Raw genomic sequence first — 22,927 nt, forward strand, 5'->3', positions numbered from 1 at the left:
TTGATTGCCCCCCATATATCTTCTGAGTTCGTGCTACCAAGTGACCTAAACTGGGACATGCTTAACACCCTGGCAATCCTACAATCCGAGCTTGATGCCCTCAATCTCACACAAATTATCAATGAACCTACCAGGTACAACTCCAAATCCGTAACCATGGGCACCCTCATAGATGTCATCCTAACTAACTCGCCCTCCAAATACACCTCTGCTGTTTTCAATCAAGATCTCAGCGATCACTGCCTCATTGCCTTCATCCGTAATGGGTCTGTGACCAAACGATCACCCCTCATCCCTGTCAAACGCTCCCTAAAACACTTCAGTGAGCAGGCCTTTCTAATCGACCTGGCCGGGGTATCCTGGAAGGATATTGATCTCATCCCGTCAGTAGAGGATGCCTGGCTATTCTTTAAAAGTGCCTTCCTCACCATCTTAAATAAGCATGCCCCATTCAAAAAATGTAGAACCAGGAACAGATATAGCCCTTGGTTCACTCCAGACCTGACTGCCCTTGACCAGCACAAAAACATCCTGTGGCGTTCTGCATTAGCATCGAACAGCCCGCGTGATATGCAACTTTTCAGGGAAGTTAGGAACAAATATACACAGGCAGTTAGATACACTCAACATGTACTGCACTGACACAAATGACTGATGATTGGTTGAAAGAAATTGATAATAAGAAGATTGGGAGCTGTACTGTTAGATTTCAGTGCAGCCTTTGATGTCATTGTCCATAACCAGTTGTTGAGAAAACGTATGTGTTATGGCTTTTCAACCTCCGCCATATTGTGGATTCAGAGCTATTTATCTAATAGAACTCAAAGGAATTTATTTAATGGAAGCTTCTCTAATGTCAAACATGTAAAGTGTGGTGTACCGCAGGGCAGCTCTCTAGGCCCTCTACTGTTTTCTATTTTTACCAATAACCTGCCACTGGCATTAAACAAAGCATGTGTGTCCATGTATGCTGATGATTCAACCATATACACATCAGCAACCACAGCTAATGAAGTCACTGAAACTCTTAACAAAGAGTTGCAGTCTGTTTTGGAATGGGTGGCCAGTAATAAACTGGTCCTGAACATCTCTAAAACTAAGAACATTGTATTTGGTACAAATAATTCTTTAAGTGCGAGACCTCAGCTGAATCTGGTAATGCATGGTGTTGAACAAGTTGAGGAGACAAAATTACTTGGTGTTACCTTAGATTGTAAACTGTCATGGTCAAAACATATAGATTCAATGGTTGTATTGATGGGGAGTGGTCTGGCCGTAATAAAGAGATGCTCTGCTTTTTTGACACCACACTCCAAAAAGCCAATTCTGCAGGCTCTAGTTTCGTCTGATCTTGATTATTGACATGCCCCCAGACATGCCACCAGGGGTCTTTTCACAGTCCCCAAATCCAGAACAAATTCAAGGAAGCGTACAGTATTATATAGAGCCCTTATTGCATGGAACTTCCTTCCATCTCATATTGCTCAAATAAACAGCAAACCTGGTTTCAAAAAACAGATAAAGCAACACCTCACGGCACAACGCCTCTCTCCTATTTGACCCAGATAGTTTGTGTATGTATTGATATGTAGGATATGCCTTTTTTTATGTATGTAGTTGAGCTGTTCTTGTCTATTGATGGTCTGTACTATGTCATTCTGTATTATGTTTCATGTTCTGTGTGAACCCCAGGAAGAGTAGCTGCTGCTTTTGCAACAGCTAATGGGGATCCTAATAAAATACCAAAAAATTCCAAAATACCAATCAGACACGAACCCAACACTGGCTTTTCTATAGAATTTATTTCAATAATTTATAGCTTATTTACAACAAGCAATTTGATTTACTGAAATAAACAGTTCATTACTTCTCTCTGTTACAGGATAATACATTATTATTATTATTATTAAATATAGTGGTAAACAGGGTCTCTGAGGAGATGTCCTAAATGGCACCCTATTCCCTACGTAGTGCACTGAGCCCTATGGGGACCTGGTCTAAAGTAGTGCACTATAAAGGGAACAGGGTGCCATTTGGGATGTTAACTGTCTGATCCCCAGCTCTAATAATACTAGACTGTCATTCCATCTCTACAAAACGTGTGTGTGATATGGACAGACCTTTCTTAGACCCTGATATGTCCTAAACCCACTGGACCAAGTCTGTAACCATGACGACCACACCCAGGACATCCGTACCCATGACGACCCGACAGTATCACCTTGGACTTCCAGGCTAGAGGTTGGTCTGTGAGCCAAGGAACTCTGGTTAGCGTCCAGTCCAGACAGACAGAGAGCAGGGGGCTCTGGGTAGTAGAGTCCAGCCCTGATACACAGCAAGGGGTTGTGGGTAGTGTAGTCCAGAGTACTGACAGACAGCCGGGGGTTGTGGGTAGTGTAGCCCAGAGTCCTGACAGACAGCAGGGGGTTCTGGGTAGTGTGGTCCCAAGTCCTGACAGACAGCAGGGGGTTGTGGGTAGTGTAGTCCAGAGTCTTGACAGACAGCCGGGGGTTGTGGGTAGTGTAGTCCAGTGGTAGGTGTTTGCCCTGAATAGGTGATTTGAGCCCCATAGATTGATTACAGTCAGATATGTCTCTATGTACAAAACAACCTACATAGAATAAATAAGTCAATGCACAACTATACACACTCTCTGTGTTCCTTAATTCTCTCTCTTTCTCTCTCACACACACACACACACACACACACACACACACACACACACACACACACACACACACACACACACACACACACACACACACACACACACACGTTATATCACAAAAGGTCTATGAGTGTAATTTCTAGTTTGATAGAAATATAAATGTACTAGTCTGTCTCAAATAGTCTGATATACTGACACTCGTCTGCTGTTTCAAAAAGTAGTGCACTACCTAGGGAATAGGGTGCCATTTAGGATGCAGAGATACCAGTCTGTACAATAGTACTGCAGAGATACCAGTCTGTAAATAGTACTGCAGAGATACCAGTCTGTAAATAGTACTGCAGAGATACCAGTCTGTATAATAGTACTGCAGAGATACCAGTCTGTAAATAGTACTTTAGAGATACCAGTCTGTAAATAGTACTGCAGAGATACCAGTCTGTATAATAGTACTGCAGAGATACCGGTCTGTATAATAGTACTGCAGAGATAACAGTCTGTATAATAGTACTGCAGAGATACCAGTCTGTAAATAGTACTGCAGAGATACCGGTCTGTATAATAGTACTGCAGAGATACCAGTCTGTATAATAGTACTGCAGAGATACCAGTCTGTAAATAGTACTGCAGAGATACCAGTCTGTAAATAGTACTGCAGAGATACCAGTCTGTAAATAGTACTGCAGAGATACCAGTCTGTATAATAGTACTGCAGAGATACCAGTCTGTAAATAGTACTGCAGAGATACCAGTCTGTATAATAGTACTGCAGAGATACCAGTCTGTATAATAGTACTGCAGAGATACCAGTCTGTAATGTAGTACTGCAGAGATACCAGTCTGTAATGTAGTACTACAGAGATACCAGTCTGTAATGTAGTACTGCAGAGATACCAGTCTGTAATGTAGTACTGCAGAGATACCAGTCTGTAAATAGTACTGCAGAGATACCAGTCTGTAATGTAGTACTACAGAGATACCAGTCTGTAATGTAGTACTGCAGAGATACCAGTCTGTAATGTAGTACTCCAGAGATACCAGTCTGTATAATAGTACTGCAGAGATACCAGTCTGTAATGTAGTAATACAGAGATACCAGTCTGTAATGTAGTACTACAGAGATACCAGTCTGTATAATAGTACTGCAGAGATACCAGTCTGTAATGTAGTACTACAGAGATACCAGTCTGTAATGTAGTTCTACAGAGATACCAGTCTGTAATGTAGTACTACAGAGATACCAGTCTGTAATGTAGTACTGCAGAGATACCAGTCTGTATAATAGTACTACAGAGATACCAGTCTGTAATGTAGTACTACAGAGATACCAGTCTGTAATGTAGTTCTACAGAGATACCAGTCTGTAATGTAGTACTGCAGAGATACCAGTCTGTAATGTAGTACTACAGAGATACCAGTCTGTATAATAGTACTGCAGAGATACCAGTCTGTAATGTAGTACTACAGAGATACCAGTCTGTAAATAGTACTACAGAGATACCAGTCTGTAATGTAGTACTGCAGAGATACCAGTCTGTAATGTAGTACTACAGAGATACCAGTCTGTAATGTAGTTCTACAGAGATACCAGTCTGTAATGTAGTACTACAGAGATACCAGTCTGTAAATAGTACTACAGAGATACCAGTCTGTAATGTAGTAGTGCAGATATACCAGTCTATATAATAGTACTACAGAGATACCAGTCTGTAATGTAGTACTACAGAGATACTTCTCTGAGGTGCTTCTACACCTGCATTGCTTGCTGTTTGGGGGTTTAGGCTGGGTTTCTGTACAGCACTTTGAGATATCAGCTGATGTACGAAGGGCTATATAAACAAATGATTTGATTTGATTTGATACCAGTCTGTATAATGGTACTGCAGAGATACCAGTCTGTAATGTAGTACTCCAGAGATACCAGTCTGTATAATAGTACTGCAGAGATACCAGTCTGTAATGTAGTAATACAGAGATACCAGTCTGTAATGTAGTACTGCAGAGATACCAGTCTGTATAATAGTACTACAGAGATACCAGTCTGTAATGTAGTACTACAGAGATACCAGTCTGTAATGTAGTTCTACAGAGATACCAGTCTGTAATGTAGTACTACAGAGATACCAGTCTGTAATGTAGTACTACAGAGATACCAGTCTGTATAATAGTACTACAGAGATACCAGTCTGTAATGTAGTACTACAGAGATACCAGTCTGTAATGTAGTTCTACAGAGATACCAGTCTGTAATGTAGTACTGCAGAGATACCAGTCTGTAATGTAGTACTACAGAGATACCAGTCTGTATAATAGTACTGCAGAGATACCAGTCTGTAATGTAGTACTACAGAGATACCAGTCTGTAAATAGTACTACAGAGATACCAGTCTGTAATGTAGTACTGCAGAGATACCAGTCTGTAATGTAGTACTACAGAGATACCAGTCTGTAATGTAGTTCTACAGAGATACCAGTCTGTACTGCAGAGATACCAGTCTGTAATGTAGTTCTACAGAGATACCAGTCTGTAATGTAGTACTACAGAGATACCAGTCTGTAATGTAGTACTACAGAGATACCAGTCTGTAATGCAGTACTACAGAGATACCAGTCTGTAATGTAGTACTATAGAGATACCAGTCTGTAATGTAGTACTACAGAGATACCAGTCTGAATAATAGTACTGCAGATATACCAGTCTGTAATGTAGTACTACAGAGATACCAGTCTGTATAATAGTACTACAGAGATACCAGTCTGTAATGCAGTACTACAGAGATACCAGTCTGTAATGTAGTACTACAGACATACCAGTCTGTAATGTAGTACTACAGAGATACCAGTCTGTAATGTAGTACTACAGAGATACCAGTCTGTAATGCAGTACTACAGAGATACCAGTCTGTAATGTAGTACTATAGAGATACCATTCTGTAATGTAGTACTGCAGAGATACCAGTCTGAATAATAGTACTGCAGAGATACCAGTCTGTAATGTAGTACTACAGAGATACCAGTCTGTAATGTAGTAATACAGAGATACCAGTCTGTAATGTAGTCCTACAGAGATACCAGTCTGTATAATAGTACTGCAGAGATATCAGTCTGTATAATAGTACTGCAGAGATACCAGTCTGTAATGTAGTACTACAGAGATACCAGTCTGTAATGTAGTACTACAGAGATACCAGTCTGTAATGTAGTACTACAGAGATACCAGTCTGTAATGTAGTACTACAGAGATACCAGTCTGTAATGTAGTACTGCAGAGATACCAGTCTGTAATGTAGTACTACAGAGATACCAGTCTGTAATGTAGTACTACAGAGATACCAGTCTGTAATGTAGTACTGCAGAGATACCAGTCTGTAATGCAGTACTACAGAGATACCAGTCTGTAGTCCTGCAGAGATACCAGTCTGTATAATACTTATCTCCATAATATAGAAAACGTGAATCTTTTTTTACATATATTTTTTGTGATCTCTTTCTCTCCTTTCTCCCTCCATGGTTCAGACAGCCTCCACTTCTCTTCCTGCTGCAGTCACTCCAGTCTCGTCTCCTCTTTCACCTCGTCTCTCTTCACTTTCAGAGTCCCATTCCGTTAGAAAACAATTCTTTACAGATCCGGAGGAGAGAGAGAGAAATGATGGAGGGAGGAGAGAGGGGATGGAGAGAAAGCGTCTGTTTCTCTCTCTCTTTTGGTTCTGTGGTGAGTCTTACAGTGTCTCCATCTCTCCTTCTGTCCCTCTCTCTCCTTCTGGTTGCTGTGAGATGGTATCCACGGTAATTGCGGTGACAGTACCCGAAGCAACAGTAGTCAAGGTGATAATCTCAGAGGCCTTGTACAACCCATCTTCTCCTTTCCTCTCATATCTCCTCAACTCTACTCTCTTCTCTTCTCACCTCCTCTCTCTTTTCCTCTTCTCTCCTCAACTCTCCTCTCTCTTTTCCTCAACTCTCCTCTCCTCTCTTCTCTTCTCTTCCCTTCTCTCCTCAACTCTCCTCTCTTCTCAACTCTCCTCCTCTCTCTTTTCCTCAACTCTCCTCTACTCTCTTCTCTTCTCACCTCCTCTCTCTTTTCCTCTTCTCTCCTCTCTCTTTTCCTCAACTCTCCTCTCCTCTCTTCTCTTCTCTTCCCTTCTCTCCTCAACTCTCCTCTCTTCTCTTCTCTTCTCTCCTCAACTCTCCTCTCTTCTCTTCTCTTCTCTTCTCTTCTCTCCTCCTCTCTCTTTTCCTCTTCTCTCCTCTCTTCTCAACTCTTCTCTCCTAATCGCTCCTCTCCTCTCTTCTCTCCTAACCTCCTCAACTCTCTCTCTTCTCTCCTAATCTCTCCTCATCTCCTCAACTCTCCTCTAATCTCCTCTATAGTGTTTCCCTAGTTGGTGTCCATATATAGGCTCCTCTCCTCTGCTCCTCTCCTCTCTTTTATAGTCTTTCTCTTGATTGTATCCATATGTAGGGTCCACTCTGCTCTTCGATCACAGTCTTCACCATGTGATAAACCTCTTCAAAACTCTCCCCTTCCACAATAGCTACACACAGAGGGTCAGAGACAGAGTTAGAAAGAGAGAGAGAGAGAGAGAGAGGGTTAGAGAGTGTGTGTGTGTGTGTAACATTAACGTGTGTGTGTGTGTGTGTGTGTATGTGTGTGTGTGGTGTGTGTAACATTAATGTGTGTGTGTGTGTGTGGTGTGTGTAACATTAACGTGTGTGTGTGTGTGTGTGTGTGTGTGTGTGTGTGTGTGTGTGTGTGTGTGGTGTGTGTAACATTAATGTGTGTGTGTGTGTGTGTTACCTGAGAAGCATTCTATAAAGTCTTGTTCCAGTTTGACAGCTCTGTCCAGAGCCTTCCTGGCCTGGTCCTCTGTCAGACGCTTGTTCAGGTCACTGTAACACACGGATGTTTCAACACTCTTGTTCAGGTCACTGTAACACACGTATGTTACAACACTCATGTTCAGGTCAGCGTAACGGACAGATGTTACAACACTCATGTTCAGGTCACTGTAACACACGGATGTTACAACACTCATGTTCAGGTCAGCGTAACGGACGGATGTTTCACGTTAGAATGTAGATAATTTAACTTCAACAGAAAGAAAGGAAGAGTGATTCAACTTGAAGTATTTTAATAATGAATCAGAACTGTTGTTTCCTAGTCCATAGAGACCTCTAGTGTCCAGACTGTAACTGCATAATGCCTGACAGGAAGGAATTAAATTATTCCAAGCTAAACTTAAAAAAGATAACCCCTGAATCTGCTCAACAATTTACAACACACACAGGCACTATTAACAGATTATTTTCCAGTGATCTTGGTCTGATGAAGAGAACCCACTCCCTCCTACTTACAGTATATTTTCCAGTGATCTTGGTCTGAGGAAGACAACCCACTCCCTCCTACTTACAGTATATTTTCCAGTGATCTTGGTCTGAGGAAAAGAGAACCCACTCCCTCCTACTTACAGTATATTTTCCAGTGATCTTGGTCTGAGGAAGACAACCCACTCCCTCCTACTTACAGTATATTTTCCAGTGATCTTGGTTTGATGAAGACAGCCCACTCCCTCCTACTTACAGTATATTTTCCAGTGATCTTGGTCTGAGGAAGACAACCCACTCCCTCCTACTTACAGTATATTTTCCAGTGATCTTGGTCTGAGGAAGACAACCCACTCCCTCCTACTTACAGTATATTTTCCAGTGATCTTGGTCTGAGGAAGACAACCCACTCCCTCCTACTTACAGTATATTTTCCAGTGATCTTGGTCTGAGGAAGACAACCCACTCCCTCCTAATTACAGTATATTTTCCAGTGATCTTGGTCTGAGCAAGAGAACCCACTCCCTCCTACTTACAGTATATTTTCCAGTGATCTTGGTTTGATGAAGACAACCCACTCCCTCCTACTTACAGTATATTTTCCAGTGATCTTGGTCTGATGAAGACAGCAATAGGATGAAGCTGAGCTGCCTGTAGTCTCCTCACTGCATTAGCTGATACATCTAAGATACAGTGTTTCCCCATCTGCGCACACAAACACACACCTGGTTAATCAATCTATTCTGTACAGTGCAGAACATACACAATATAATGCTTTACACATTAAAGGACCAAATAGTTAAAGGGTCTCTCTCACACACACACACACACACACACACACACACACACACACACACACACACACACACACACACACACACACACACACACACACACACACACACACACACACACACACACACACACACGTACACTCCCTCCCTCCCCTTACCTGCTCTGCGACCATGCGGACACTCTGAACGCTGGTTCCATACAGGTGACTGTTGTATTGACCCGCCTCTATGAAGTGATGTGATTGGATGTCCTTCTCCATCTGTTCCCTTGACGACACAAAGTGGTAGTCCCGCCCATCCACCTCATACTCCCTCTGGGGCCGCGTCGTGTCTACACACACACACACACACACGTTTATGTTACACACACATGTTTATGTTACACACACACACACACACACACACACATGTTTATGTTACACACACACACACACACACACACACACACACACACACACACACACACACACACACACACACACACACACACACACACACACATACACATGTTTATGTTACACACACACACACACACACACACACACACACACACACACACACACACACACACACACACACACACACACACACACACACACACACACACACATGTTTATGTTGCACACACACACACATACACACATTTATGTTACACACACACACACATTTATGTTACACACACACACACACACGTTTATGTTACACACACACACACACACACATGTTTATGTTACACACACACACACATACACACATTTATGTTACACACACACACACACGTTTATGTTACACACACACACACATTTATGTTACACACACACACACACACACACACACACACACACACACACACACACACACACACACACATGTTTATGTTACACACACACACACATACACACATTTATGTTACACACACACACACACATGTTTATGTTACACACACACACACATACACACATTTATGTTACACACACACACACACACACGTTTATGTTACACACACACACACACGGACGGACACATGTTCTGTGTTAGGACACACACACACGGACGGACACATGTTCTGTGTTAGGACACACACACACACGTCTATGTTACACACACACACACGGACGGACACATGTTCTGTGTTAGGACACTATTTCAGATAACGTTTTGAAGCGTAGTTTAATTGTAAATAGTATATTGTTGATTGTTTATTTGGGACACAAACTATAGGATGATCTACTATTATGATTATCCCACCAACGTGACATTATAAACTGTAACATCTTATGTTTCACTGAGACGTGGCTGAACGAAGATACGGACAATATAGAGCTGGCGGGATTTTCCCTGCACCGGCAGAACAGAGATGCTACCTCTGGTAAGACTAGGGGTGGGGGTGTGTGTCTATTTGTCAATAACAGCTGGTGCACGATGTCTAATTTTAAAGAAGTCTAGAGGTATTGCCCGTCTGAGGTAGAGTACCTTATGATAAGCTGTAGACCACACTATCCACCAAGGGAGTTTTCATCTGTATTATAGTAGTATATAGTAGTACCTATAAATATATAATGGGTCAATAGTAGTACCTATAGTAGTACCTATGTGTCTATACTGGGTCTATAGTAGTACCTATGTGTATATAATGGGTCAATAGTAGTACCTATATGTATATAGTACCTATAGTAGTACCTATGTGTATATAATGGGTCGGTAGTAGTACCTATGTGTATATAATGGGTCTATAGTAGTACCTATGTGTATATAGTACCTGTAGTAGTACCTATATTTGATAGTAATACTCACGTGGAACACAGGAACCAAACTTGTCAGGAAACTCAGAGAGAAGATCATCATTCACTCTGTCTTTAGTAGGACCCAGTATAATGATAGGCCTCACATAGTGGACTGGAGAGAGAGAGAAATACAATTATAGCTTTTCTTAATCAGGGACCCAGGGCCTTACTCCCCGGCAAACCCAGGGACTTCCTCCCAGGGACTTACTCCCAGGGCCTTACTCCCAGGGCCTTACTCCCAGGGACCCAGGGCCTTACTCCCAGGCAAACCCATGGACTTCCTCCCAGGGCCTTACTCCCAGGGACCCAGGGCCTTCCTCCCAGGGACCCAGGGCCTTACTCCCAGGCAAACCCAGGGACTTCCTCCCAGGGACTTCCTCCCAGGGCCTTACTCCCAGGCAAACCCAGGGACTTCCTCCCAGGGACTTACTCCCAGGGACCCAGGGCATTACTCCCAGGGACCCAGGGCCTTCCTCCCAGGGACCCAGGGCCTTCCTCCCAGGGACCCAGGGCCTTACTCCCAGGCAAACCCAGGGACTTCCTCCCAGGGACTTCCTCAAAGGGACTTCCTCCCAGGGCCTTACTCCCAGGCAAACCCAGGGACTTCCTCCCAGGGACTTACTCCCAGGGACCCAGGGCATTACTCCCAGGGACCCAGGGCCTTCCTCCCAGGGACCCAGGGCCTTACTCCCAGGCAAACCCAGGGACTTCCTCCCAGGCAAACCCGGGGACTTCCTCCCAGGCAAACCCGGGGACTTCGTCCCAGGCAAACCCGGGGACTTCCTCCCAGGCAAACCCAGGGACTTCCTCCCAGGGCCTTACTCCCAGGGACCCAGGGCCTTCCTCCCAGGCAGACCCAGGGCCTTCCTCCCAGGGCCTTACTCCCAGGGACCCAGGAACATGAAATGTGTCGCGCTGCATGAAGCAAATGGTGGTCACAGCAGATACTGACTGTTTTTTAAAGGTCTTTTTTAATTATTATTTAACCTTTATTTAACTAGGCAAGTTAGTAAAGAACAAATTCTTATTTTCAATGACGGCCTAGGAACAGTGGGTTAACTGCCTTGTTCAGTGGCAGAACGACAGATTTTTACCTTGTCAGCTCAGGGATTCGATCTAGAAACCTTTCGGTTACTGGCCCAATACTCTACCCACTAGGCTACCTGCTGGTTACTGGCCCAACACTCTAACCACTAGGCTACCTGCTGGTTACAGGCCCAACACTCTAACCACTAGGCTACCTGCTGGTTACTGGCCCAACACTCTAACCACTAGGCTACCTGCTGGTTACTGGCCAAACACTCTAACCACTAGGCTACCTGCTGGTAACAGGCCCAACACTCTAACCACTAGGCTACCTGCTGGCTATTGGCCCAACACTCTAACCACTAGGCTACCTGCTGGCTATTGGCCCAACACTCTAACCACTAGGCTACCTGCTGGTTACTGGCCAAACACTCTAACCACTAGGCTACCTGCTGGTAACAGGCCCAACACTCTAACCACTAGGCTACCTGCTGGTTACTGGCCCAACGCTCTAACCACTAGACTACCTGCTGGTTACTGGCACAACGCTCTAACCACTAGGCTACCTGCTGGTAACAGGCCCAACACTCTAACCACTAGGCTACCTGCTGGTTACTGGCCCAACACTCTAACCACTAGGCTACCTGCTGGTTACTGGCCCAACACTCTAACCACTAGACTACCTGCTGGTTTCTGGCCCAACGCTCTAACCACTAGGCTACCTGCTGGTTACTGGCCCAACACTCTAACCACTAGGCTACCTGCTGGTTACTGGCCCAACACTCTAACCACTAGACTACCTGCTGGTTTCTGGCCCAACGCTCTAACCACTAGGCTACCTGCTGGTTACTGGCCCAACACTCTAACCACTAGGCTACCTGCCGTCCCATCTGTGTATCTGTGGCCAACAGATGCATATCTGTATTCCCAGTCATGTGAAATGCATAGATTAGGGCCTAATTAATTAATTTAAATTCACTGATTTCTTTATAAGAAATTGAACTTTGTCAACTCATTAATATTGTTGCATGTTGTGTTTCTATTTTCTGTTGTTGCTATAGTGATATTCATTCAAACATTTAAGTAAATACAAATGTTTTTTTCACTTAAAATAATTAAATATGTATATTTTCACAGACCCATGCAGTACCTCAGCGGATCCCTAGGGGGACAGAGACTTCCTACAGTACCACAGCGGATCCCTAGGGGGACAGAGACTCCCTGCAGTACCTCAGCGGATGCCTAGGGGGACAGAGACTTCCTACAGTACCTCAGCGGATCCCTAGGGGGGCAGAGACTCCCTACAGTACCTCAGCGGATCCCTAGGGGGGCAGAGACTCCCTACAGTACCTCAGCGGATCCCTAGGGGGGCAGAGACTTCCTACAGTACCACAGCGGATCCCTAGGGGGACAGAGACTTCCTACAGTACCACAGCGGATCCCTAGGGGGACAGAGACTTCCTACAGTACCACAGCGGATCCCTAGGGGGACAGAGACTTCCTACAGTACCTCAGCGGATCCCTAGGGGGACAGAGACTTCCTACAGTACCTCAGCGGATCCCTAGGGGGACAGAGACTTCCTACAGTACCTCAGCGGATCCCTAGGGGGGCAGAGACTTCCTACAGTACCACAGCGGATCCCTAGGGGGACAGAGACTTCCTACAGTACCACAGCGGATCCCTAGGGGGACAGAGACTCCCTACAGTACCACAGCGGATCCCTAGGGGGACAGAGACTTCCTACAGTACCACAGCGGATCCCTAGGGGGGCAGAGACTCCCTACAGTACCTCAGCGGATCCCTAGGGGGGCAGAGACTTCCTACAGTACCTCAGCGGATCCCTAGGGGGGCAGAGACTTCCTACAGTACCTCAGCGTATCCCTAGGGGGGCAGAGACTCCCTACAGTACCACAGCGGATCCCTAGGGGGGCAGAGACTCCCTACAGTACCTCAGCGGATCCCTAGGGGGGCAGAGACTCCCTACAGTACCTCAGCGGATCCCTAGGGGGGCAGAGACTCCCTACAGTACCTCAGCGGATCCCTAGGGGGGCAGAGACTCCCTACAGTACCTCAGCGGATCCCTAGGGGGGCAGAGACTCCCTACAGTACCTCAGCGGATCCCTAGGGGGGCAGAGACTCCCTACAGTACCTCAGCGGATCCCTAGGGGGGCAGAGACTTCCTACAGTACCACAGCGGATCCCTAGGGGGACAGAGACTTCCTACAGTACCACAGCGGATCCCTAGGGGGACAGAGACTTCCTACAGTACCACAGCGGATCCCTAGGGGGACAGAGACTTCCTACAGTACCTCAGCGGATCCCTAGGGGGACAGAGACTTCCTACAGTACCTCAGCGGATCCCTAGGGGGACAGAGACTTCCTACAGTACCTCAGCGGATCCCTAGGGGGGCAGAGACTTCCTACAGTACCACAGCGGATCCCTAGGGGGACAGAGACTTCCTACAGTACCACAGCGGATCCCTAGGGGGACAGAGACTCCCTACAGTACCACAGCGGATCCCTAGGGGGACAGAGACTTCCTACAGTACCACAGCGGATCCCTAGGGGGGCAGAGACTCCCTACAGTACCTCAGCGGATCCCTAGGGGGGCAGAGACTTCCTACAGTACCTCAGCGGATCCCTAGGGGGGCAGAGACTTCCTACAGTACCTCAGCGTATCCCTAGGGGGGCAGAGACTCCCTACAGTACCACAGCGGATCCCTAGGGGGGCAGAGACTCCCTACAGTACCTCAGCGGATCCCTAGGGGGGCAGAGACTCCCTACAGTACCTCAGCGGATCCCTAGGGGGGCAGAGACTCCCTACAGTACCTCAGCGGATCCCTAGGGGGGCAGAGACTCCCTACAGTACCACAGCGGATCCCTAGGGGGGCAGAGACTCCCTACAGTACCACAGCGGATCCCTAGGGGGGCAGAGACTCCCTACAGTACCTCAGCGGATCCCTAGGGGGGCAGGGACTTCCTACAGTACCACAGCGGATCCCTAGGGGGGCAAAGACTCCCTACAGTACCTCAGCGGATCCCTAGGGGGGCAGAGACTCCCTACAGTACCACAGCGGATCCCTAGGGGGGCAAAGACTCCCTACAGTACCACAGCGGATCCCTAGGGGGGCAGAGACTTCCTACAGTACCACAGCGGATCCCTAGGGGGGCAGAGACTCCCTACAGTACCTCAGCGGATCCCTAGGGGGGCAGAGACTCCCTACAGTACCTCAGCGGATCCCTAGGGGGGCAGAGACTTCCTACAGTACCTCAGCGGATCCCTAGGGGGGCAGAGACTTCCTACAGTACCTCAGCGGATCCCTAGGGGGCAGAGACTTCCTACAGTACCTCAGCAGATCCCTAGGGGGGCAGAGACTTCCTACAGTACCTCAGCAGATCCCTAGGGGGGCAGAGACTTCCTACAGTACCTCAGCAGATCCCTAGGGGGGCAGAGACTTCCTACAGTACCTCAGCTGATACCTAGGGGGGCAGAGACTACACACCCTCCACTTCAGTTCTACTGGCTGAAACTACCACCATTTCAGACAAATAAAATAATCTGAGGTCACAGGTCAGACCTACCTTCTATCTGTGTAACAGTTTCATAGCTCTGAACAAAGCTGCTGCGGTCCTTATTCTTCATACGAGACCACTCCTTCCTCTCCACCCTGCATAGAGAGACATAGGGCTACATTAACATGGCATAACACTACATACTGCTTCATACGAGACCACTCCTTCCTCTCCACCCTGCATAGAGAGACATAGGGCTACATTAACATGGCACTACATACTGCTTCATTAGAGACCACTCACAGAAACACACAGGAGGGGGTTAACTGTATTAACTTAGGTGTTAGGTGTGGTCCCCCTCAGTGTTAGGTCTGGTCCTCCTCAGCGTTAGGTGTGGTCCCCCTCAGTGTTAGGTGTGGTCCCCCTCAGTGTTAGGTCCCCCCTCAGTGTTAGGTGTGGTCCCCCTCAGTGTTAGGAGTGGTCCCCCTCAGTGTTAGGTGACCCCCCCTCAGTGTTAGGTTTGGTCCCAATCAGTGTTAGGTCTGGTCCCCCTCAGCGTTAGGTGTGGTCCCCCTCAGCATTAGGTGTGGTCCCCTCAGTGTTAGGTGTGGTCACCCTCAGTGTGAGGTGTGGTCCCCTCAGTGTTAGGTTTCGTCCCCTCAGTGTTAGGTGTCCCCCCTCAGTGTGAGGTGTGGTCTCCCTCACCGTTAGGTTTGGTCCCCTCAGTGTTAGGTGTGGTCCCCCTCAGTGTTAGGTCTGGTCCGCCTCAGCGTTAGGTGTGGTCCACCTCAGTGTTAGGTGTGGTCCCCCTCAGAGTTAGATGTGGTCCCCCCCAGCGTTAGGTGTGGTCCCCTCAGCGTTAGGTGTGGTCCCCCTCAGCGTAAGGTGTGGTCCCCCTCAGTGTTAGGAGTGGTCCCCCTCAGTGTTAGGTGTCCCCCCCTCAGTGCTAGGTCTGGTCCCCCTCAGCGTTAGGTGTTGTCCCCCTCAGCGTTAGGTGTGGTCCCCCTCAGTGTTAGGTCTGGTCCCACTCAGCGTTAGGTGTGGTCCCCTCAGTGTTAGGTGTGGTCCCCCTCAGTGTGAGGTGTGGTCCCCTCAGTGTTAGGTGTGGTCCCCTCAGTGTTAGGTGTGGTCCCCCTCAGCGTTAGGTGTGGAACCCCTCAGCGTAAGGTGTGGTCCCCGTCAGTGTTAGGTGTGGTCCCCCTCAGTGTTAGGTGTGGTCCCCCTCAGTGTTAGGTATGATCCCCTCAGTGATAGGTATGGTCCCCTCAATGTTAAGTGTGTTCCCCCTCAGTGTTAGGTGTGCTCCCCCTCAGCGTTAGGTGTGGTCCCTCTCAGCGTAAGGTGTGGTCCCCCTCAGTGTTAGGTGTGGTCCCCCTCAGTGTTAGGTATGGTCCCCTCAATATTAAGTGTGGTCCCCCTCAGTGTTAGGTGTAGTCCCCCTCAGTGTTAGGTCTGGTCCCCCTCAGTGTTAGGTGTGGTCCCCCTCAGTGTTAGGTATGGTCCCCTCAATGTTATGTGTGGTCCCCCTCAGTGTTAGGTGTGCTCCCCCTCAGCATTAGGTGTGGTCCCCCTCAGCGTAAGGTGTGGTCCCCCTCAGTGTTAGGTGTGGTCCCCCTCAGTGTTAGGTATGGTCCCCTCAATGTTAAGTGTGGTCCCCCTCAGTGTTAGGTGTGGTCCCCCTCAGTGTTAGGTCTGGTCCCCCTCAGTGTTAGGTGTCCCCCCCTCAGTGTTAGTTGTGGTCCCCCTCGGCGTTAGGTGTGGTCCCCCTCAGTGTTAGGTGTGGTCCCCCTCAGTGTTAGGTATGGTCCCCTCAATGTTAAGTGTGGTCCCCCTCAGTGTTAGGTGTAGTCCCCCTCAGTGTTAGGTCTGGTCCCCCTCAGTGTTAGGTGTGGTCCCCCTCAGTGTTAGGTATGGTCCCCTCAATGTTATGTGTGGTCCCCCTCAGTGTTAGGTGTGCTCCCCCTCAGCATTAGGTGTGGTCCCCCTCAGCGTAAGGCGTGGTCTCCCGCAGTGTTAGGTGTGGTCCCCCTCAGTGTTAGGTATGGTCCCCTCAATGTTAAGTGTGGTCCCCCTCAGTGTTAGGTGTGGTCCCCCTCAGTGTTAGGTCTGGTCCCCCTCAGTGGTAGGTGTCCCCCCCTCAGTGTTAGTTGTGGTCCCCCTCGGCGTTAGGTGTGGTCCCCTCAGTGTTAGGTGTGGTCCCCTCAGTGTTAGGTGCCCGCCCCCTCAGTGTTAGGTGTGGTCCCCCTCAGTGTTAGGTGTGGTCTCCCTCACCGTTAGGTGTGGTCCCCTCAGTGTTAGGTGTGGTTCCCCTCAGTGTTAGGTCTGGTCCGCCTCAGCGTTAGGTGCGGTCCGCCTCAGCGTTAGGTGTGGTCCCCCTCAGTGTTAGGTGTGGTCCCCCTCAGCATTAGGTGTGGTCCCCCTCAGTGTTAGGTGTCCCCCCTCAGTGTTAGGTGTGGTCCCCCTCAGTATTAGGTCCACATCAGTGTCAGGTGTGGTCCCCCTCAGTGTTAGGTGTGGTCCCCTTCAGAGTTAGGTCTGGTCCCCCCCAGCGTTAGGTGTGGTCCCCCTCAGTGTTAGGTGTGGTCCCCCTCAGCATTAGGTGTGGTCCCCCTCAGTGTTAGGTGTCCCCCCTCAGTGTTAGGTGTGGTCCCCCTCCGTGTTAGGTGTGGTCCCCCTCAGTGTTAGGTCTGGTCCCCCTCAACGTTAGGTCTGGTCCCCCTCAGCGTTAGGTGTGGTCCCCCTCAGTGTTAGGTCTGGTCCCCCTCAGCGTTAGGTCTGGTCCCCCTCAGCGTTAGGTGCGTTACCCGCGTTAGGTGTGTTACCTACCTGTGTTTGCTGGGTATATACCCTAGTTCCTCCAGTTGTCCCTGTTGTCCCAGTCTCCTAGCAGTCCACCACTCTTCATCACTACAGTCAGTCACATGGAGCACCTCCCCGAAGTTAAAGCCCAATGCCTGGCTCAACAGCCCACAGTCTGCTGTTTTATCATAGTCAAACAGGGCCCTGCATAGAGAGGACATAGAGCTACATTAGTATGTCAGGGAGACATTAGCATGACATAGGGCTACATTATCATGACACTACTTTACCTGACATAGAAGGTCCTGTTGGCTCGGAGGGTCCCAGAGCTCATGCTACTGTTCATCATCTGTTCTCTCAGGTCGTGTATCTTAGCCTCAAACCTGCTGTATTCTACACACACACACACACACACACACACACACACACACACACACACACACACACACACACCAATTGATGAACGGACTGCTGAATGCATATTTTTCTCTTGCTTTATTTGTTCTTTTCCATATTATGTCTCTCTGATAAGCTACCCAGGAAGGGGTCTATAGCAGTCTTTAGTAGTCTAAAGTTAGTCTATAGTAGTCTGTTATTAGTCTACAGTTAGTCTATAGTAGTCTAAAGTTAGTCTATAGTAGTGTGTAATTAGTCTACAGTTTGTCTATATTGGTCAAAATATAGTGCATAGTCGTCTGTAGCAGTCTATAGTAGTCTGATGTAGTCTACAGTAGTCTATAGTAGTCTGATGTAGTCTACAGTAGTCTATAGTAGTCTGACATAGTCTACAGTAGTCGATAGTAGTCTGACGTAGTCTTTAGTAGTCTATAGTAGTCTGACGTAGTCTACATTAGTCGAACATAGTCTATAGTAGTCTGACAGTCTACATTAGTCGGACATAGTCTATAGTAGTCTGAAGTAGTCTACAGTTTGTCTATAGCAGTCTTTAGTAGTCTAAAGTTAGTCTATAGTAGTCTGTTATTAGTCTACAGTTAGTCTATAGTAGTCTAAAGTTAGTCTATAGTAGTGTGTAATTAGTCTACAGTTTGTCTATATTGGTCAAAATATAGTGCATAGTCGTCTGTAGCAGTCTATAGTAGTCTGATGTAGTCTACAGTAGTCTATAGTAGTCTGATGTAGTCTACAGTAGTCTATAGTAGTCTGACATAGTCTACAGTTTGTCTATAGTAGTCTGAAGTAGTCTACAGTTCCTCTATAGTTTTCTACAGCAGTCTATAGCAGCCTACAGTAGTCTATAGTAGTCTGACGTAGTCTACAGTATTTTGACGCAGTCTCAGTAGTCTGACGTAGTTTATAGTAGTCTGACGTAGTCTCAGTAGTCTACAGTTTGTCTAGTCTGACGCAGTCTACAGTAGTCTGACATAGTCTGTAGTAGTCTGACATAGTGTACAGTAGTCTATAGTAGTCTGACATAGTGTACAGTAGTCTATAGTAGTCTACAGTTTGTCTATAGTAGTCTGACGTAGTCAACAGTTTGTCTATAGCTTTCTACAGTAGTCTATAGTAGCCTACAGTAGTCTGTAGTAGCCTACAGTAGTCTATAGTAGTCTATAGTAGTCTACAGTAGTCTGACGTAGTCTACAGTAGTCTGACAGTGTACAGTAGTCTATAGTAGTCTACAGTTTGTCTATAGTAGTCTGACGTAGTCTACAGTTTGTCTATAGCTTTCTACAGTAGTTTATAGTAGCCTACAGTAGTCTATAGTTTATCTATAGTAGTCTATAGTCACTAATAATGCCACTTTAATAATGTTTACATATCTTGCATTACTCATCTCATATGTGTATACTGTATTTTATACCATCTATTGCATCTTGCCTATGATGCTCGGTCATCGTTCATTCATATATTTATATGTATATATTCTTATTCCATCCCTTTACTTAGATTTGTGTGTATAAGGTAGTTATTGTGGAATTGTTAGATTACTTGTTAGATATTACTGCATTGTCGGAACTAGAAGCACAAGCATTTCGCTACACTCACATTAACATCTGCTGTATGTGACCAATACAATTTGATTTGATTTGGAATGGTCTATAGTAGTCTGTAGTTAGTCTGTGGTTAGTCTATAGTAATCTGTAGTAGTCTATAGTAGTCTATAGTAGTCTGTAGTTAGTCTGTGGTTAGTCTATAGTCATCTGTAGTAGTCTATAGTAGTCTGTAGTTAGTCTGTGGTTAGTCTATAGTCTTCTGTAGTATTCTACAGTAGTCTGTATTTAGTCTGTGGTTCGTCTATAGTAATCTGTAGTAGTCTATAGAAGTATGTAGTCAGTCTGTGGTTAGCCTATAGTAATCTGTAGTTGTCTATAGTAGTCTGTAGTAGTCTATAGTAGTCTGTAGAAGTCTATAGTAGTCTGCCGTGAATCTGTAGTAACATAGTCTATAATAGTCTATGGTAGTCTGTAGTTAGTCTGGAGTTAGTAGTTTATAGTAAAATGTAGTAGTCTATCCTAGTATGCAGTTAGTCCTTATTAGTCCATAGTAATCTACAGTAGTCTATAGTAGTTTACAGTAGAATGTAGTAGTCTATCCTAGTATTTAGTTAGTCCTTATTAGTCTATAGTAATCTACAGTAGTCTATAGTAGTTTATAGTAGAATGTAGTAGTCTATCCTAGTATTTAGTTAGTCCTTATTAGTCTATAGTAGTCTACAGTAGTCTATAGTAGTTTACAGTATAATGTATTAGTCTATCCTAGTATGCAGTTAGTCCTTATTAGTCTATAGTAGTCTACAGTAGTCTATAGTAGTTTACAGTAGAATGTATTAGTCTATCCTAGTATGCAGTTAGTCCTTGTTAGTCTATAGTAGTCTATAGCAGTTTATAGTAGAATGTAGTAGTCTATCCTAGTATGTAGTTAGTCCTTATTAGTCTATAGTAGTCTACAGTAGTCTATAGTAGTTTATAGTAAAATGTAGTAGTCTATCCTAGTATGTAGTTAGTCTATAGTAGTCTACAGTAGTCTATAGTAGTTTACAGTAGATTGTAGTAGTCTATCCTAGTATGTAATTCGTCTTATTAGTCTATAGTAGTTTATAGTAGAATGTAGTAGTCTATCCTAGTATGTAGTTAGTCCTTATTAGTCTATAGTAGTCTACAGTAGTCTATAGTAGAATATGGTAGTCTATCCTAGTATGTAGTTTGTCCTTATTGTCTATAGTAGTCTCACTCTCTGGACTGTACTGGTCTGTATTGGTCTGTGATATTCTTACCCTCAGGTCTATAGTGGTCTGTAGTGGTCTGTGATTTTCTTACCCACAGGTCTGTAGTGGTCTGTGATATTCTTACGCTCAGGTCTGTAGTGGTCTGTAGTGGTCTGTGATATTCTTACCCCCAGGTCTGTAGTGGTCTGTAGTGGTCTGTGATATTCTTACCCTCAGGTCTGTAGTGGTCTGTGATATTCTTACCCTCAGGTCTGTAGTGGTCTGTAGTGGTCTGTAGTGGTCTGTGATATTCTTACCTTCAGGTCTGTAGTGGTCTGTAGTGGTCTGTGATATTCTTACCCTCAGGTCTGTACTGAGCGATGATAGTAACAGTCTGTCCAGCATTCTTCAGAGCTGCTGCAGCCTGTTCATGAGTCGCATGTCTGAGATCCACACCGTTCACCTGCAGAGGAGTTATAACCATTACATTACATAATATTACATTAATGTGACATAACACTACACAAGACTACCTAGCATTACATAACACTACATAACACTATATAACACTATGTGACACTACATAACACTATGTGACACTACATAACACTATATAACACTACATAACACTACATAGCATTACATAACACAACACTATACTGTAACATTACACTAAATAAGAATACATAACATTACATAAGACTACATAACACTATGTAACACTACATAACACTACATAGCATTGCATTGCATTACATAACACAACATAACATTACATAAGACTTCATAACACTATGTAACAGTACATAAGACTACATAAAACTATGTAACACTACATAACATTACATAACACCATGTAACACTACATAACATTACATAACACTACAAAACGTTACATAACATTACATAACACTATGTAACACTACATAACATTACATAACACTACGTAACACTACATAACATTACATAACACTATGTAACACTAGGTAACACTATACAACATTACATAACACTACTTAACACTACATAACACTACAAAACATTACATAACATTACAGAACACTAAATAAGACTACATAACATTACATAACATTACAAAACATTACATAACATTACATAACACTAAATAAGACTACATAACATTACATAACACCATGTAACACTACATGACATTACATAACACTATGTAACACTACAGAACATTACATAACATTATGTAACACTACGTCACACTATATAACAATACATAACACTATGTAACACTATGTAACACTACGTAACACTACATAACACTACATAACACTACATAACATTACAAAACATTACATAACATTACATAACACTAAATTAGACTTCATAACATTACATAACACTATGTAACACTACATGACATTACATAACACTATGTAACACTACATAACATTACATAACACTACTCACGCTGATGATTTGGTCTCCCTTGCGTAGCTCTCCTGAGAGATCAGCCGGTCCTCCAGCCAGGATGAAGGAGATAAAGATTCCCTCTCCGTCTTCTCCCCCAACGATGTTAAACCCCAGACCAGTCGACCCTCGGTGGATACACACCCGCCTGGCCTCTCTACTGGGAGGCCACACACAGACATTATAATACACCGTATCACCCTAACCCTCTCTACTACATATCTACTGTAATACTCAGCCTGGTCACTACTACATATCTACTGTAACACTCAGCCTGGTCTCTCTACTACATATCTACTGTAATACTCAGCCTGGTCACTACTACATATCTACTGTAACACTCAGCCTGGTCACTACTACATATCTACTGTAACACTCAGCCTGGTCTCTCTACTACATATCTACTGTAAC

General features: G+C 45.4%; 1 protein-coding gene across 8 annotated transcripts in view; it reads right to left on the reverse strand.

Moving 5' to 3' along the window:
- Window positions 1-6,592: 6,592 nt before the first annotated feature.
- LOC110494899 (disks large homolog 4) overlaps window positions 6,593-22,927 on the reverse strand; it is a 121,800-nt gene continuing 105,465 nt past the window's right edge. For 4 of the 8 annotated variants that reach the window (XM_090183280.1, XM_036987003.2, XM_036987006.2 and 1 more), the window contains 10 exons: window positions 22,517-22,676; window positions 21,437-21,539; window positions 18,201-18,303; window positions 17,938-18,114; window positions 15,181-15,266; window positions 10,582-10,683; window positions 8,946-9,118; window positions 8,586-8,698; window positions 7,467-7,558; window positions 6,593-7,203 (listed from right to left, as the gene is read on the reverse strand). In XM_090183280.1, the coding sequence (XP_090039406.1) occupies window positions 7,097-7,203; window positions 7,467-7,558; window positions 8,586-8,698; window positions 8,946-9,118; window positions 10,582-10,683; window positions 15,181-15,266; window positions 17,938-18,114; window positions 18,201-18,303; window positions 21,437-21,539; window positions 22,517-22,676 (1,216 nt within the window). In that variant the 3' untranslated portion in view covers window positions 6,593-7,096. The remainder of the gene's footprint in view (window positions 7,204-7,466; window positions 7,559-8,585; window positions 8,699-8,945; window positions 9,119-10,581; window positions 10,684-15,180; window positions 15,267-17,937; window positions 18,115-18,200; window positions 18,304-21,436; window positions 21,540-22,516; window positions 22,677-22,927) is intronic. The other 4 variants (XM_090183281.1, XM_090183284.1, XM_090183282.1 and 1 more) reach the window with 1 other exon arrangement.

The sequence above is a fragment of the Oncorhynchus mykiss genome, chromosome 9 (assembly GCF_057628025.1).
Source record: "Oncorhynchus mykiss isolate SJ-2025 chromosome 9, ASM5762802v1, whole genome shotgun sequence".
Taxonomy (NCBI): Eukaryota; Metazoa; Chordata; class Actinopteri; order Salmoniformes; family Salmonidae; genus Oncorhynchus; species Oncorhynchus mykiss.